At 37.6% G+C, this 15968-nt stretch overlaps 1 protein-coding gene across 1 annotated transcript in view; it reads left to right on the top strand.

Moving 5' to 3' along the window:
- LOC149787322 (ubiquitin carboxyl-terminal hydrolase CYLD-like) overlaps positions 1-14800 on the top strand; it is a 74162-nt gene extending 59362 nt beyond the window's left edge. Inside the window, exons 12-13 of the mRNA XM_089977858.1 lie at positions 2947-3184; positions 13999-14800. Of these exons, the coding sequence (XP_089833984.1) occupies positions 2947-3184; positions 13999-14189 (429 nt within the window). The 3' untranslated portion in view covers positions 14190-14800. The remainder of the gene's footprint in view (positions 1-2946; positions 3185-13998) is intronic.
- The last annotated feature ends 1168 nt before the right edge of the window (positions 14801-15968 follow it).

The following is a 15968-nucleotide window of genomic DNA, read 5'->3' as shown; positions in this document are numbered from 1 at the left end:
ATATAAAGTGAGACTAATGCAGGCAGAAGTCATGGTGGCTCATTGGTACCAGAGAATCAAAACTATATTGGTCAAGTAAACCACAAAATTAACTAAAATCCTGCAAGAGGTACAAGATACAAGTATATTTTATTGAGCAAGAGATAAGGACTGGTAGACAGATGGAGCTGCTAGAGGTCATGAGTGGAGGTAAGGGACAGGGTTGGGAAGAGTTTCTTCCCTTCATCTATATTGAATATAGATGGGAATAGGTTTCCATCATTGCTGAATTCAATAGGTAGTGGAGCGTTTTGCTAATGTTAATGTGATTGGGGAAAGTATTCAAAGGAGAAAGGAACTACATGACCAGAAATTACAGAATTTAGCTAGCAAATGGCCTGGATGAAGAATATATTAAAACAAGAGAACCTGAGCCTGTATATCAACCCTACAACTGAAGCACTGTTTTAAAACATGTGATGCACACCTCATTATCAGATAGCTGAGCAAATGCAAAATGAAGAGTCCAGCTTTATGATGATTTATCCAACATATGAACAGAAGTGATTAAGAGATTTAAAGAATATACTCAAATAACAAGAGTACCCTGAATGGTCTGATGCTCTACTGGGAGAAAAGAATTTCCAAGAATTCAAGATATGACAATTTCTTCCTTTTAACTGTTGAGTGTTGACACCATCTCTGATATTCTTCACCGATAATAAGATTTTCAGATTTGTTGCTGTGGTACACATACTGGATGTTAGCTTAGCACCATTTTTATTTAGGACAAAGTAGATATTGTTAAAGTCTTTTGATGAAGATCCTATGTCATAATGATCTTCTACTGAAGAGGGAGTAATGACAACAAGATTTTAAGTCAGTTATCATGGAAGCCACGTGGGATGTATGACTGGCACCATTTTTATCTAGGACCAACTAGGTATCCTAAGAAATCTATGACTGAAAAACCCCATGTTGATATAGCCGTCCATTTGGAAAAAAGCATATATATATTTTCAGGATATTTTCAAATTCAAAATGAATAGACTTGTTTTATGATGATTTATCCAACATATGAACAGAAACGATTAAGAGATTTAAAGAATATAATCAAATAACAAGAGTACCTTGAAAGTCTGATGCTGTACTGGGAGAAAAGAATTTCCAGTAATTCAAGATGTCATAATGATCATCCACTCAAGAGGGAGTAGTGACAATAAGATTTTTAAGACAGTTATTGTGGAAGCCACGTGGTATGTATGACTGTCACGATTTTCATCTAGGACCAACTAGGTGTCCTAAGAAATCTACAAAAGAAAAACTCCATGTTGATATAGCCATGCATTTGGTAAAAAAGCAGAGATAATATTTCAGAATATGACTTTCAATTCAGGAGGAGTAGCAGAAACAAGATTTTCAAGATGGCCACTTTGGTGATCATATTGGACATCAGAGAGGCACAATTTTCATTTAGGACATACTAAATATCATAATAAGTTTTTTAGTGAACATCCCTTGTTGATATAGCCATCCTTTTTGGAGTAGAAATAACAATATTTCAAGATAGCAACAGTGGTGGCCATATTACAGGTTAGTCATTTTAATTTAGGACCAATTAGACACCATAAGAACTCTTTTGATAAAAACACCTTGATGACTTTCCCCTTAAGAGGAGTAGCTAAAACAAGATTTTCAAGATGGCCAATTTGGCAGCCAAATTATACATCAGATCAGCACCATTTTGAACTTGAGATAAGTAGACATCAGACCAGGCCGTTGATGCAACTGCGTCACCTTTCTGTTGTGGTCACCCTCATCTGTAGCAGTAGATGCATATTTTGATGAAATCATCCAAAAACGTCGAAAGTTCATCATTTATCAAGGATAGAAGTGATCTTTTTCTAGTTTGAATCAGGGTTTCTGGTTAGTTGGGACAAGTCAGACCTCACTCCATCCCAGAATTTTATCCATCTTGGCATACATTTTTTTTACAGACCTTAACCTTGTTTGCCTCTGTAATTGCATGAAACAAGGATTATCAAGCATACAGTTGATTTCCAAATTGGAGTGGATTTCATTAAGTTTTTTTGTGCGTCTCAATTTGCCTAAGGAGAGCCTTGCTAAGGCAAGAAGTTAAGATTTCTACCATGGAGATAATGTCATGAGCTAGATGGCCCTCCACTTTGAGGATGTATGAGGGGAAGTGGCAGGATTTCAGAGACTGGTTCAACATCAGCATTGTTGTCCCACTCAGTGCTTTACATCCCCCATTTTTTCAAGGAGACAATGTTAGCCTCCACCTATTCTCCTAACATTAATTTGATTGGGGAATGTATTCACAGGAGGAAACACATTTTTTTAGTAAAAGGAAAGGATGGGAAAGTGATTCTTCTCTTGATTTATATAGTACAGAAATGGAAATAATGAAAATTTTCATCTTTCTGTGATTGGTGGATTTGAGAAGTAGTAGAATCACTTCATGATGTTGATGTGATCCTGTAAGCATTCTCAGAGAAACATAATTTACTAGAAATTTGCTTTTTCCAGAACTACAAAATTTGGTTCCCACAGATATCAATGAACCAGTGGTAGCCTATAGCAGAAGTCATTATATTGTTGCCAGTCATGTTATAGGTATTATTGGTACTTCAAGATATATATGTTTGCAGATAGATGACAGCCATATCAGTTTATCAAATTATAATGTAACATTTAAGTGGTAAAAAAATATATATTTTAACATACTTCAAGAAGCAAGCAAATGCATAAATTGGTATGTGAATAAATGACTGAATAATCAGTGCATAAATTGGTATATGAATAAATGACTGAATAATCAATATTTTGGTATATGAATAATGACTGAATAATCAGTGCATACATTGGTATATTAATAAATGACTGAATAATCAATGCATAAATTGGTATATGAATAAATGACTGAATATTTTGATCTTTTCACAGAGCCATCATCATAAACAACGACAGCACCACAAACCCAGGAAAATTAACGTACCAGAAGCTTTTGCCCATGAGAAAGCAAGAGTAAGAATGGACGGTGGCACTTTGACAATTCCTAGGGCCAAGATGGAGTTATTTGCCGTGATATGTATACAAACAAGTCATTATGTATCATTTGTAAAATGTGGCAAAGGTCTGGGTGCACCTTGGATATTCTTCGATTCCATGGCTGATCGCATGGGTAGGATTTCACAATTTTATTTATGCAACCTGGCCATAAAGCTAAGGGAACTTATTGTAAAGTCCTTATTCCATTGTGCATTGTATTTCATATGTTCACAGTAGTTAAGTAAAGCTTCTTAAAAACCAGTCCGTAGAAGCTGACCAGCTTTGACAGAAAGCATCCACGCATGAAGTTCTTTCAAATCTGTTAAAGTGATATAAATCTGCCATTAAATATGGCTGCCAGTAATTAGGAATAGGACAGCCTTTAAACAAAACCAGTGGATTCAGTTTGAGCTATCTTGACAGAAAGCATCCCCGCATGAAGTTCTTTCAGATTTGTTAAAGTGATGTAAATCTGCCATTAAATATGGCTGCCAATAATTAGGTATAGGACAGCCTTTAAACAATCTCTTCTTTATAACCAGTGGATTCAGTTTGAGCTATCTTGACAGAAAGCATCCCCGCATGAAGTTCTTTCAGATTTGTTAAAGTGATGTAAATCTGCCATTAAATATGGCTGCCAATAATTAGGTATAGGACAGCCTTTAAACAATCTCTTCTTTATAACCAGTGGATTCAGTTTGAGCTATCTTGACAGAAAGCATCCCCGCATGAAGTTCTTTCAGATTTGTTAAAGTGATGTAAATCTGCCATTAAATATGGGCTGCCAGTAATTAGGAATAGGACAGCCTTTAAACAAAACCAGTGGATTCAGTTTGAGCTACCATGACAGAAAGCATCCCCACATGAAGTTCTTTCAGATTTGTTAAAGTGATGTAAATCTGCCATTAATTATGGCTGCCAGTAATTAGGAATAGGACAGCCTTTAAACAAAACCAGTGGATTCAGTTTGAGCTATCTTGACAGAAAGCATCCACGCATGAAGTTCTTTCAAATTTGTTAAAGTGATGTAAATCTGCCATTAAATATGGGCTGCCAGTAATTAGGAATAGGACAGCCTTTAAACAAAACCAGTGGATTCAGTTTGAGCTACCTTGACAGAAAGCATCCCCACATGAAGTTCTTTCAAATTTGTTAAAGTGATGTAAATCTGCCATTAATTATGGCTGCCAGTAATTAGGAATAGGACAGCCTTTAAACAAAACCAGTGGATTCAGTTTGAACTATCTTGACAAAAAGCATCCACGCATGAAGTTCTTTCAAATTTGTTAAAGTGATGTAAATTTGTCATTAAATATGGCTGCCAGTAATTAGGTATAGGACAGCCTTTAAACAATCTCTTCTTTATAACCAGTGGATTCAATTTGAGCTATCTTGACAGAAAGCATCCCCACATGAAGTTCTTTCAGATTTATTAAAGTGATGTAAATCTGCCATTAAATATGGCTGCCAGTAATTAGGAATATGACAGCCTTTAAACAAAACCAGTGGATTCAGTTTGAACTATCTTGACAAAAAGCATCCACGCATGAAGTTCTTTCAAATTTGTTAAAGTGATGTAAATTTGTCATTAAATATGGCTGCCAGTAATTAGGTATAGGACAGCCTTTAAACAATCTCTTCTTTATAACCAGTGGATTCAGTTTGAGCTATCTTGACAGAAAGCATCCCCACATGAAGTTCTTTCAGATTTATTAAAGTGATGTAAATCTGCCATTAAATATGGCTGCCAGTAATTAGGAATAGGACAGCCTTTAAACAAAACCAGTGGATTCAGTTTGAGCTATCTTGACAGAAAGCATCCACGCATGAAGTTCTTTCAAATTTGTTAAAGTGATGTAAATTTGTCATTAAATATGGCTGTCAGTAATTAGGAATAGGACAGCCTTTAAACAATCTCTTCTTCATAACCAGTGGATTCAGTTTGAGCTATCTTGACAGAAAGCATCCATGCATGAAGTTATTTCAGATTTGTTAAAGTGATGTAAATCTGCCATTAAATATGGCTGCCAGTAATTAGGTTTAGGACAGCCTTTAAACAATCTCTTCTTCATAACCAGTGGATTCAGTTTGAGCTATCTTGACAGAAAGCCATTTCAGATTTGTACAGGAGGCCCCGAGTGGTCTAAAGCGCTGTCTGTTACGGATCACTGCCATCTCACCTCTGTCTGCGTGGGTTCGAGTCTTGGATTCAGCCAATGTGGGTATGTGAGAAAGCTTGCCAGTAGCTTCTCGTGGGTCGGTGGTTCTTTCCATGGTTTTCCCGGGTTCTTCCTCCACCATTAATACTGGCCGCCATGCATAGCCTATTGTGTGCTGAAAAATGGCGTTAAACCCTACTACAACTACAGATTTGTACATATGATGCCAGTCTGCAATCAAACATGGCCTTCTTTACTAAAATCGGACAAATTAATTAAGTGGCTTTTTCTTAAAGGCCACATTTTGATTGACAGCATCATGGCATAAGGGGCTTTCAGATTTTGTACAGAATAATGCCAATCTGCTTTTAAATATGTCTGCCTTTACTAAAACCAGAAGAAATGAAAACAGCACATTTGACTGAAAGTAGGCTGGTAATAAGGGCTGTCCGATTTATACAAATGATGACCACTATTAAATATGACCACTGTCCTTTAAATGACTTTCCAAAACCCACCCAAGTAATTTGACAATCTGCCATTAAATATGGCTGCTGTTACAAAAAATTTAAAACCTTTGATAAGTTCTTCTAAAATACTACTCAACTGACTTACATCAAATTCAACAGAGTGTGACCTCAGATTTATTCAGATGATGCTCTGCTTGCTGGTAATAAAACAAGAACAACTACCTGCTGCCCAGAAGCATCCAGGCATAGGGACTTTCACTGTTGGACATTAAATATAAATGAAGATATGAAAACTAGTTAAGCCTTTGTTTTAATAACAGTAATACAATATATGCTATTGTCGCTAGACCTTTCCGTGGTGCCCAGTCTGAGGAGATTATTCCCTCATCCAGTTAGTAATTAAAGGTTTAGAATCCAAACAAAATGATCTCAGTATGGTAACTTAGTCAACTTCTAACATTTGTAATATTGTCTTTTTTCATGCATTTCATGTGGTTATATCTGTGTTCATCAGCTGGGTTATCTTTTGGCATTTCTTCTATCAATTATGTGTTGTATTTCATATTTTCTTTCCAATCGGTGTATTATTTTGTGCATATTTGTGTCTTTATTCATTGAATTTGAGGGTTTTGAGTACCTTTCTATCAATTCTGTGTTGCTTCTCGGCTCAGTAACTGGCGCCAGGGTAAGTATTACCCATCTTGTTGTTCTGGTTTATTATTTAATGCTTGTATTTCCTTGAAGCATTTGGTGTGCTTGGCAGTACTTATTCTTCATCATGTGACAGAACAGGTCACCATGCATAGGGCTCCAGGTGCCAATTACCAGCCACCAGGTCACCAGACACACAGGTCACCATGCATAGGGCACCAGCTGCCAATTACCAGCCACCAGGTCACCAGGCACGAGGCAGTTTATCAGTTGACAATTACCATGTGTTTGTGACCATACACCAATCATCCAGCACTGCTCATGGTAATTAGTACTGATCTCCTGTTTTGTGCCTTAGGTCACCAGTCACTAAATGCCGAGTTGAGACATCTGGCACCAGTCTTTGAACTGGGCACCCTGTTTCGACCACCAGACTTTGCAAAGAGATTTGGGTTGATACCATATCCCTCCCTATTCTACACAGTATAACATTTGTATTTAATTGTTAATCATCAAAGTGATTGTTGCCAGCAGAGGTCTCGTCGTGTTTGTTCCAGAATGTGTATTTTCAGATAGACAACTCTTTACACAGCTGGAAACTAACTTTGATTGGCACAGTGGGCCCTGGAACAAGCATTTTTTCATAGTTTGAACTTTGCATCAAAGCAGTTTTTCAAATGCTTGTTGAAATACGAGCTACCTAGAAAACTAAAAATGGCTGGTTCCCAACATGGTTTATCTTAAGATGTTGACTTAATTTGGCAAATAATGGCTGATAATAATGATGATGATAATTTTTTTTATAGTGTGAAGTTTATCAGATTATTGGAGCTGGGAAAGTGTTGCTGGAAATACCAGTGAGTGATATTGTGCCTGAAAATGATGGGAAGTACGAATCCAGTCAACCCATAATTCAGTGGTACTTTAAAATTAATGTTTTCTATAGAATGCCTAGCCTAATCAAAATGCAGGCAATTTAATAGCAGATCAGGAATTTCATTTCTTTTCTCAAACAATTTAACCCTGAGGTATCTTGTGCTATAGTACTGTATTGCCCTCTGAATATTAAGATAAATCAATAAGAATCTAAAAAGAAATTGGAAGAAAGGAATATTTGTTTAATAAACAATACCTGTTTCTGAACAAGCAGACTGGCATTGATGGAATTAAAAAACCTAATGATGATAAATCAGGCATAGTAGTCAACAAAGCACTGATTCAAGAATTCATTCTTTGGCAGAGCTGATTTTAGTGAGCAGAGATACCCAAAGAGACTATACCTATAAGCTGTGGAACATTGTACATAATAGCTATGAGGAACAGTTTTACAACTTGTTCAAGCAGGCTAAGTTTGTTGTGCATATGCCAATTTAGACAGCAGGCTGTGAATGAGGGTTCTCAGAAACAGTCAGTATTCATATACAGATAAGGAATAAATTCAGCTCAGAAAACTCAAAAGAATAATGCTTATACAACTAGAGGCAACATCTAAGGAGTTTTCTTTCAGTAGAATTCTAACAGAATGGAACAGGATGAAATAGAGAAGGATATTGAAGTGTTAGATAAATATTACATTATAGCTGTTTCCTGGCAGCTCTGCCTTAGATCATACCAACCTTAATATTGAGGTAAAGGAATGGGGACTGCCACTTGCCTCCTTCAGCACTGAAAGAAAATCATGGATCCGTTTCTTAAGGAGAGAGAAGCAACGGTCCCATCCCTTCTTTCCATGATTGTCCCACCCAGTGGGTCAGGTGATGGTGGAGGAAGAAGTCTGGACCTTTGGTAAGGCAGTAAACAGGTTTTACTGCTTCCTTCTCCTAGATCTTTGTCCAAAATCTTATGAATGTTTGGGTGAAAGGGTCCTCACTAGTTTGGAGAGGCTTTTCAGGTCACTGTCAAAACTGGTCGTGCTGTGGTTCCCTCACTCAGCAATGGTGAGGAGCTAACTTAGAATTTGTCTAGAAGCCAAGATGTGGCCAGACAGCAATAGGGATGGTCTGTCCCTTCTTCTATGCTTCAGCCCTGGTTTCAGCCTACACTAGCATATCCATTTGCCTGCTTGGCTCCTTAAGCCACCTGATCTGAACTCGGGTGCTTCCAAAGTGATTTTAGCAAATACTTGGGCCTGTCTCCCTATTAAGTCTCTTAGACCTCGGATTTAGGGTCAAATGCTAATTAATATGGTCTCCCATGCTGAATTTTCTTAGCCGCCTCCTTCACTCCGTTGAAGGAGTAACTGTTGTCTCTGGCTTTGTTATAGAAATTGTTGGAGGCTGTTACCAAGACACGTGTTGTAGATGCCCATGGCACTCTCTGCAGAGCTTCACATCTGTATGGATACCATCTTGGAGACATGAAAGGTTTTTGCTCGAGCACATCAGAAGTCTTTGTGAGCTGTTCTTCCTGATTTGGATGCATCACAAGGACTGATCCTTGCAATGGCATTGCAAGACTTGATGGATTAACAGCTCCTGACCATGGTAATGGGTGCAGCAAAATTTTTAAAATACGACTCCCATCCCAGGAGGTTCACAGCTTTACTTTCCTAAACATTTTAATGAGGGGAACAAACAGAACTGTCAGACCCAGTTTAAAACTCTTTTCTGCCCATCTTTATGATGTTGACATGACCAGGGCTGCCAAGGAGAGGAAGTCTGTGGATCAGTTCCCTTCCCTAAGGAGAGACGTAATTTTCCTTTGGTGTTGCATTCTCTGCAGCCATGTCCCCATCTTAACATTCTAGTAGGTCCTAAATTTTCAGAGGCTTGGTCAGACCTCATGGATGCCTTTTGGGTCCTTTCAACAATAAAGGTTCTATCAGCTTTGATTCCAGGTCCTGATGGTTCCACCAGTCTCAGCTGGTATCTTGAAAGGAAGAGGTGTAGAGAGTTTGACAGATGCCCAAAGTCAGAGTTTTTATTCCCAGATCTTTCTTGTGCCCCGAAAGTGGAAGAAAGTTTTGATTCAGTATTAATCTTTTCTCATTGAACAAGTGTCTTCTGGAAGAGTATTGATATCTGCCTCAGTCAGGAATATCATCCCCATTATCTTTGCCCACAGGAAGTGTATGCAGTTTTGTCTAGAACAAGAGATATTTCTGTTGGGTTGTTCCTTTCGGTTGAGATTCCACTCTTGGTTCTTCACCACTGTGATGGATTTAAAGCCAGTTCATTTTAAGTCCTTAGTGGTCCCCTTCCTCTGGTATTTTCATAACTGGTTGATGCAAAGCATTCTTAGACATGCTGTTCAGAAGAATCTCTTGCTCTGTCTGGAGGCAGTGATTCATCTAGGTGTGATCCACAACCAGAAGTAAAAACTGATCCCTTTTTAGAATTATGTCTGCTCAAGAAGGAATTTTCTAACCTGTCAGGGGACAGTCCATATTCTTGTTTCTAGCAACCTGAGACCTAGCCAGGATCTCTGACCACTCATTCTACTGGGATCCAAATTTCATCACAACCTAAGTTGGTGAAAAAATCAGGACAGGTTTCTGCCAGTTCCAGTTTAGGAACCAGAATCTCACTCCTTCCTTTACACCATTACCTCAGATTTAGGCTAGGGTGCTTACCTACAGCCCGGGGGTGGGGGGAACCTGCTGGAGCAGTGGCCTTTGGAAGACTTTTCCATTTGCATCAACAATCTAGAAATGCAAGGTGTTTTTCTAGCACTTAAAGGACACATGAAACACATAAGATATTGCTGTGTCAATGTCTATGAGGTTGAACAATAAGCTCCTTCTTTATGTCTTTCAACTGCCCAACTAGAAGGCATGGAAGATGGATGCATTCAGTCAATGGTGGGATAAACTGTGTGCCAACACCTTGCCCCTCTTGCATAACACTCCTTAAATTACCAACTTTATGCCTGGCTTATATTAAACAATCTATCCACCCTGACCATTTTTAAGCAAGGTTTCCAAATAATTAACTCAGTTTTGAAGGCAATCTGCTTCCAAGGTTTACAACACAAAGTGGAGAATTTTGGGTAGTTGATTCAATAGGAAATGTGATTTTAGTATCTGCCGCTATAACTGCAGCTGCAGGTTTTTTCTTTTTCTCTTTATAGGTTGCTCACGAGCCACCATTATGGAATGTAGTTCAGTCTTCTCCAGTACTCTCTTAGTTCTCAGTGGATTCCACTGTAGGGTCAGACCCACATCTTCCATAACTGATCAGGTGCTTTGAAGTTCAGAGACCAGGTGGAACCTTTTGTGTGCTATATTTAAATCTCCTTATGAGCATTTGAGTAAAGCATTCTTTGAGAACCTTACTCTTAAAACAGTCTTCCATCATTGCCTAATGTCAGTAAAGACAAGGAGTGAATTTGTGTCTTGTCAGTGGGAAAGGGTTTTTTATGGTTCATTGGTAACTATGATTCAGTTCCAGCTGGCTTTTCTGGCCAAGAATCAGCTACCATCAGTCCTTTTGATATACAAATTCCTGGTCTCATTTGTATGTGTCAGGGATGGTCAATTTAGACTCATTTTCTCAGCTAGAACATCACCAAAATAAAAACAGAGAAAGTGTCATAACCATCTTTATCTCCCTTACCAAAACATCTCTTATATTTTGTCAGCTACCATTTTGAGGTGGATCATTTGAAGTATTAGAAAAATGTATCAGTGCCTTACAGAGAGAGAGCTTTCTTTCATTCATGTCAAACTCCAGGAGATCAGGGTCATTGCTGCATCTTTTGACTTTTCTAAGCATCCTTTGGATGATATCACGAAAGCCATTGTGTCTGGCAGTCTCACTCAACCTCTGTGTTATTTTACCATGGATCAGTGTTGCACCAGACTGCGCGGAGTTGAGGCCCAATCGTATCATCCCATCAAGATGTGAAGCCATTCTCCAGTAGAGCACCCTACTGACAGCAATAGTAAGGTTAACTTTGATGGCCTATAGCAGGCCTTAAGCCACCAATTGGGTGGGGAACTAAAAGCTGGTAAAGTATTACTGCTATTAAATTGTGGATTTTAGGGGGGTAAAACTAATTTTAATAGAGTAATACTTTACCTGTTGTTATTGTCCTATTCCCACCTCCCTGACTGCTCTGATGTCTTTCAATCTCGATCTAAGTCAAGCATAAATTATACCCATTTGTCAGAAAGGTGACTGAGGTATCATACTGTGATTACGAGTTTTATTCTAGATATCAGGTAATAATTCAAAGTAGGGGATAATTTCCTTGGACTGGGGACTACCACCATGAATGATCTAGCAATGCAATAATAGCAGGTAAGTGTGATGTAGTTAAAATTATATTGACCATAAAACGTACATTTTCAATAATACTTACCTGACGATAATTCAGGCATGTCCTCCCAAGCCGTCCTAGCACTTACCCTTCTGCTGCAGTAGTGCTTGATAATTGGTTGATTTGGTACCACTCTCCAATGTAAAACAGACCACTCCTTACTTCCATCTTGGCACACAGATGATATTTTTGTAATTTTATTGTTCAAACAGTTGTAAGATATGGTGAACATTTTCTTAGATTTAAAGGGATGGATTTATGATGCATTATGATCAGACAAATATTTTTGAAGAAACTTATTTTGCTCCAAAAATTGGTTTCGTAAAAATCATTTAGTATTTATCAAAAGGTATGAATTAATTTTCAATAATCTGAAGAACATTTACTCCTGATTATTATCTGATCTTAGATCATCTAGATTTTATCTCTTATCCTATGTGAGTTATACAATTTTCAGATTAAGAAAATTGACATGTTTTAGCAAGTCTATCCACTGTGAGACATAAAAGGTCCTGTAAACTGGATGTAAAGAAGGAAAGCATATGTATGAGCTAATATTGTAAATCTCACCACAGCAAAATGGTGACAATTTGGTGCCATCTAATATTGTAAATCTCACCACAGCAAAATGGTGACAATTTGGTGCCATCTAATATTGTAAATCTCACCACAGCAAAGTGGTGGCAATTTGGTGCCATCTAATATTGTCAATCTCACCACAGCAAAGTGGTGGCAGTTTGGTGCCATCTAATGTTGTAAATCTCACCACAGCAAAGTGGTCGCAGTTTGGTACCATCTAATATTGTAAATCTCACCACAGCAAAGTGGTGGCAGTTTGGTGCCATCTAATATTGTAAATCTCACCACAGCAAAGTGGTGGCAGTTTGATGCCATCTAATATTGTAAATCTCACCACAGCAAAGTGGTGGCAATTTGGTGCCATCTAATATTGTCAATCTCACCACAGCAAATGGTGGCAGTTTGGTGCCATCTAGTATTGTAAATCTCACCACAGCAAAGTGGTGACAATTTGGTGCCATCTAATATTGTCAATCTCACCACAGCAAAGTGGTGGCTGTTTGGTGCCATCTAATATTGTAAATCTCACCACAGCAAAGTGGTGGCAGTTTGGTGCCATCTAATATTGTAAATCTCACGACAGCAAAGTGGTGGCAGTTTGATGCCATCTAATATTGTAAATCTCACCACAGCAAAGTGGTGGCAGTTTGGTGCCATCCAATATTGTCAATCTCACCACAGCAAAGTGGTGGCATATTGGTGCCATCTAATACTGTAAATCTCACCACAGCAAAGTGGTGGCAAGTTGGTGCCATCTAATATTGTAAATCTCACCACAGCAAAGTGGTGGCAATTTGGTGCCATCTAATATTGTCAATCTCACCACAGCAAATGGTGGCAGTTTGGTGCCATCTAGTATTGTAAATCTCACCACAGCAAAGTGGTGACAATTTGGTGCCATCTAATATTGTCAATCTCACCACAGCAAAGTGGTGGCAGTTTGGTGCCGTTTAATATTGTAAATCTCACCACAGCAAAGTGGTGGCAATTTGATGCCACCTAATATTGTAAATCTCACCACAGCAAAGTGGTGGCTGTTTGGTGCCATCTAATATTGTAAATCTCACCACAGCAAAGTGGTGGCAGTTTGGTGCCATCTAATATTGTAAATCTCACGACAGCAAAGTGGTGGCAGTTTGATGCCATCTAATATTGTAAATCTCACGACAGCAAAGTGGTGGCAATTTGATGCCATCTAGTATTGTAAATCTCACCACAGCAAAATTGTTGGCAGTTTAGTGTCATCTAATATTGCAAACCTCACCACAGCAAAGTGGTGGCAGTTTGGTGCCATCTAATCTTGTAAATCTCACCACAGCAAAGTGGTGGCAGTTTGGTGCCAGCTGATATTGTAAATCTCACCACAGCAAAGTGGTGGCAGTTTGGTGCCATCTAATATTGTAAATCTCATCACAGTGGCAAAGTGGTGGTAATTTGGTGCCAACTAAGGGCATTGCTTGAAAAGTGTCAAATGAATTGCACACAAATTTAGGAAGATAAAACTTCCAAATAAATCTAAGCATGAAGAACAAAAAGATATAAAGCATGAAGATGTTAAAATTCTGTACATAATATGCAAGATAAACAATTTATACAACATATGGTAAGGAAGGAAAATAATTCCAGATAGGTAAGTCCAAAAATTCCCTTGTGACAAGTACAGTTTGCTATGAACAAATCAACATTTACTGTTCTTATCTACTGATGTGAAGATATACAAAAAGAGTTATCAAAAATAATTTGGTATCAAAGTCATTAGGTTCTTTCTCTGAAGATGCAAGTCAACCTTGTAGATTTAATATTCACGATTTATTCTAATATTCCTACAGGAGAACAGTCAGGCTATAATATCCCAGAAGTGACACCCTGTGAAGACCTTCCTTCATGGTTAACACAAGAAAAGTCTAGTGAGATCATGAGAGTGGAAGATGATAAAGCTTTGCCAGAACATATGCGGCGATTGGTCTGTGATGCCTACATCTGTATGTACCAGAGTCCAGATGTGATGATGTTCAAGTGAAGGACATGATCTTGCAACATAAAGGGACAGAAATACAGCTTATATCATCATTACATACGCAGTCAGGAATTGACGTCAAGTTCCTTCCATATCACCAGTATATGTCTTTGTTTTCCCCACCCCAACCCCATCTTCTTAATGTTGGAAGTGTGCCCCAACTCTTCCAATCATGCAAGCTGTGAATGTTGCTAAGCCCAAATTGTTTCTGGATGATTGTGGTTGAACCAGAATCATCGTCCAGATATATTCAGAAGCTAGACACATCTTTGATTTTATCATCAAGTTTATAAGACTCTCAAATATAACCTATCTGCAGTAATGACTGTAAAATATTGTGCTAGCATGATCATTGCTCAAGTTTATTTGTGCAATGACTCTTGAGTCTCACAGAAATATGGCTTTGGGATATTTCAAAAGCAGTTGCTTTATAATTAAAAGTTTCAGCAGTACAAAAAAATGTACAAGTTAACTCACTTCAATATTGTTTTCTAATGTCACAATTCAAATTTAATCAATATAATTTTGTAATTGTGTGATTTCACAAGACGGTTGTTGCATTATAGTCTGTCTGTGAGTGAATGCGTGAATAAAAAGTCATTAAAATCAGCGAATCAAGAGTACTTTCTGATTCTTTTATCCCAGCTTTGCAAAGTCTTTTTTTTTATTATTGTAGCCAAAATTTTATTCTAAGGTTCATTATGCTTTGATAATTAACATGTGAGGAAGGTTTGTAGAATATCAGATTTTGAAATATGACAAACTTTTCTTGGTATAGAACATTCAGAAAAGGGTTAAAACTAAGATAAAACTGACATTAAGCTCACTTGACCTTTTCCCTGCATCCATCATGTATTTAAGTGTTCAGTTTTGTACTTCGCTGAAAACAAATCACCTATTATGCCTGTCTGAGGTGGAACTTAGAGAGTTTAAGATAAAAAATTAGAAACTTTAGACTTTCTCAGTCCTAAATTAAGAAAATTCAACTCTCATTTGGCAATAAAGAAAAAAGCTCAAATTTTTTTTACAATACAAAATGTTAATGTGATTTTTACATATTCTAGGCTTTATTCACAACAAATTACCAACTATAAAGAAAATTATTATTGTTCAAGATGTAAACTTGTTTGGGGATGTTAAATTACAGACTTGTTGGATAAATTCTCAGCAAATTAGGCAGTTCATCCTCAAAACTTATGCCCAATAAAGGGTTAAATCTACCTAGGGTAGGGGAACACATTTGTCTGTGTGCTGTAAGGTCTGAATCTGATTTCTTTTTTGTATAACTTGAATTTTTTCCATTGGCCAAGTATGCCATTATCAGATCAGCATTTCAGCTAGGATGTGTCCTTGCAACAGTTGTGCAAAAGAGACACCAAGTCCTGAAAAATAAATGTAATATGCCAAAAGCGGCACCATAACAATGAACAAGGCACAGGGGATATTTTTACTTTCAGTATGATACAGTGGTCCAACAGATTTATAAATGTCCGGATTGCTCAGTAATTGTTTTATGAAAATTAACAAAATTCATAAGTGATTATTTTAAATTGCACTGATTGCTATATGCTGAAACTATTTTTCGCCGATTCTCCTGATCCCATATTTGGCAAAATTTGGGATTGTCTTGAAATAGTCATGTACTCACTATATCCCTTAATATTTCTTGGTTGAAATGTTAAGAGTAAGCTTGGCATGTTACCAAATTGTAACAGTCTCCATGAAAAAAAAAATAAAAATAATGTATTCAGGCAACATCCACTTCTGTTTTATTAACATTTT

Source organism: Sinohyriopsis cumingii, chromosome 12 (genome assembly GCF_028554795.1).
Source record: "Sinohyriopsis cumingii isolate HCF-2022 chromosome 12, ASM2855479v2, whole genome shotgun sequence".
Classification (NCBI taxonomy): Eukaryota; Metazoa; Mollusca; class Bivalvia; order Unionida; family Unionidae; genus Sinohyriopsis; species Sinohyriopsis cumingii.
This window is presented reverse-complemented; position numbering and strand designations above follow the sequence as displayed.